At 34.2% G+C, this 2,772-nt stretch overlaps 1 protein-coding gene across 1 annotated transcript; it reads left to right on the top strand.

Annotated features, from left to right (window-relative positions):
- Positions 1 to 632: 632 nt before the first annotated feature.
- LOC136970942 (piggyBac transposable element-derived protein 4-like) lies at positions 633 to 1,761 on the top strand (the record flags this gene model as incomplete). The annotated part of the gene is made up of 1 exon (XM_067265432.1): positions 633 to 1,761. A coding segment is annotated over exon 1 (1,129 nt), but the record flags the coding sequence as incomplete, so codon positions are not given.
- Between the last annotated feature and the right edge of the window lie 1,011 nt (positions 1,762 to 2,772).

The following is a 2,772-nucleotide window of genomic DNA, read 5'->3' on the forward strand; positions in this document are numbered from 1 at the left end:
GAACATCTGCAAGTAATTATCAATTCCCACAAGGGAAAGTGGTAATAAAACTCCTGCTTGGAAATGTTTATTGTACTGTAAGTAGAAAGGTTTCCGATAAAATTTCAACTTATTATTTATATTTGTGACACTTTTTTTGTAAAACTTTTCATGCATATTATAAAATAAAAATTTTAGTAAAAGAATATATGTTATTCTTATTTCTATACAATTATTTATATATAAAAGCATTTATATAAAACTTTTGAACATCTGCAAGTAATTATCAATTCCCACAAGGGAAACTGGTAATAAAACTGCTGCTTGGAAATGTTTATTGTACTGTAAGTAGAAAGGTTTCCGACACCGGGGTTCTCAACTGTTAAGATTTATAACTGCAATAAAAGACGTCAGATGATTGTTTCTAGAATTTCTGACCCTTTGTACTTCTTCACTCATAGTTCTACTCTTGAGTTGTTCTGTTGGATACTTTTGTCACCTTCAGTTTTCGATATTTTTGTGCTTTTGCTTTTTGGTTTTGTGTTGCTACAAGTAATCAAGTAAGTTACTTATCATTATAATAGTTTCCGAGAATAGGTTTTTCGCGCGTAATACAAAAAAACAGAGTTCAGATAATTTATTTTGTTGGCAGAATGTCTTCCGATTCTGAGTATGCCCCTATTTCCTCAAGTGGGTCTGAGGAGAGTAGTTGGTCCAGTGAGGCGGGAGATTCGGACGCAGGTGTCCAGGATGTGCCGACAACATCGACGGCAAAGAACTGGACCCTACTGGATGTTCATGATCCACCTTCGGCTCCTCCGCGTTTTCCTTTTGTGGGAAATCCTGGCGTACAGGTGAACGTGGAAAACAACGGCGATCCATTGGAATACTTCAAATTATTTTTTGACACCAATCTGATGGATGTAATTGTAGATGAAACGAATAGGTTCCAAACTCAACGGCCTCAAGGTTCTAGGAGTCAGTGGTATCCTCTGACTGTAGAGGAATTATATTTGTTCTTATCTATATGCATGCTGCAAGGTATAATTAGAAAACCCGAGGAGAGGATGTATTGGACGCAAGACGCCAAATTACATACCCCGTTTTTTGGCAGAGTGATTTCGAAGAATAGATACGCAGACATAAAAAAAAATTTACATTTCATGAACAACGACACATACAACGCAGACACACACCCCAATCCTAAACTACACAAAATTTGGCCAATATTATTAGATCTAAATTCAAAATTTTCGCGATTTTATACACCGGAAAGAGACATATCCATTGATGAGAGTTTGATGCTATACAAGGGTCGTCTTGCGTGGAAACAATACATTCCTCAAAAACGGGCTCGTTTCGGTGTGAAATTTTATAATTTATGTGAGTCCTCATCAGGATATCTTTACAAATTTTTGATATATACCGGCAAATCGACTGTGATGGATGAGAAATATAAACACATGCCAGTCAGTTCACAGATTGTGCTGACTTTGGCTGATTCGTTGTTAGACAAGGGGTATTGTCTAACAACAGATAGATTTTACTCTTCCCCACAGTTGGCGGATCATCTTATTACGTGCAATACGGATTTTTATGGAACCGTACGCACGAACAGACGAGAGATGCCGCCAGCAATTCACATGCAAAAATTAAAAAAAGGGGAGACAATGGCTTATCAGAGAGGTAAGCTGATGGTAATGAAATGGCAGGATAAGCGAAGTGTCACTTTACTATCTACAGTACACAATCCTGCCATGGTTACTACAGTAACACATGCCGGTAAGTCAGTTGTGAAGCCACAGGTCATTGTCGACTACAACGACACGATGGGGGGTGTTGACCTTTTAGATCAATATCTCCATGACTATCCAGTGGCGAAAAAAGGTGGGAAGAAGTATTATAGGAAAATATTTTTTCATATGGTAGACTTTTGTCTAATAAATGCATTTGTGATATATAAAAAACATGGTGGCCAGAAATCCAACTTATCCTTCAGGTTGAGTCTGATTGACAGACTGGTAGAAACGATATCACACCGAAACGAGGGTAACATTTCAAGGTCGGCCGAGAACACTAGGTCCGCTAAGACTAACGGAAAGACATTTCCCGGACTACGTTCCGCCGACCGAAAAAAAAGCAGCTCCCACTAGACACTGTGCTGTATGTTGTAAAAAACGTGACAATACAGGGAAAAAAATAAGAAGAGAAACAAGGATTTTCTGCAAGGAATGCAACGTTGCATTATGCGCAGTGCCTTGTTTCAAAATCTATCATACCCAACCTAATTTTTAATTTTTGTATTATAAGTTTTTTTTTCTAAGTTTCACGTATGCAATTATATATTTTATTTTATTCCATTTATTTTGCATTTATTCATGCATATAGATATAAAAATTTATTTCATATTATTCAATTTATTTTGCATTTCTTCATGTATAAAGATATAAAAACGTATTGCATTTTATTCAATTTATTTTGCATTTATTCATGCATATAGATAAAATTTATTTCATATTATTCAATTTATTTTGCATTTATTCATGTATAAAGATATAAAAACGTATTGCATTTTATTCAATTTATTTTGCATTTATTCATGCATATAGATAAAATTTATTTCATATTATTCAATTTATTTTGCATTTATTCATGTATAAAGATATAAAAATGTATTGCATTTTATTCAATTTATTTTGCATTTATTCATGCATATAGATAAAATTTATTTCATATTATTCAATTTATTTTGCATTTATTCATGTATAAAGATATAAAAACGTATTGCATTTT

Source organism: Centruroides vittatus, unplaced genomic scaffold (genome assembly GCF_030686945.1).
Source record: "Centruroides vittatus isolate TY-2023 unplaced genomic scaffold, ASM3068694v2 contig_2211, whole genome shotgun sequence".
In the NCBI taxonomy this organism is placed as follows: domain Eukaryota; kingdom Metazoa; phylum Arthropoda; class Arachnida; order Scorpiones; family Buthidae; genus Centruroides; species Centruroides vittatus.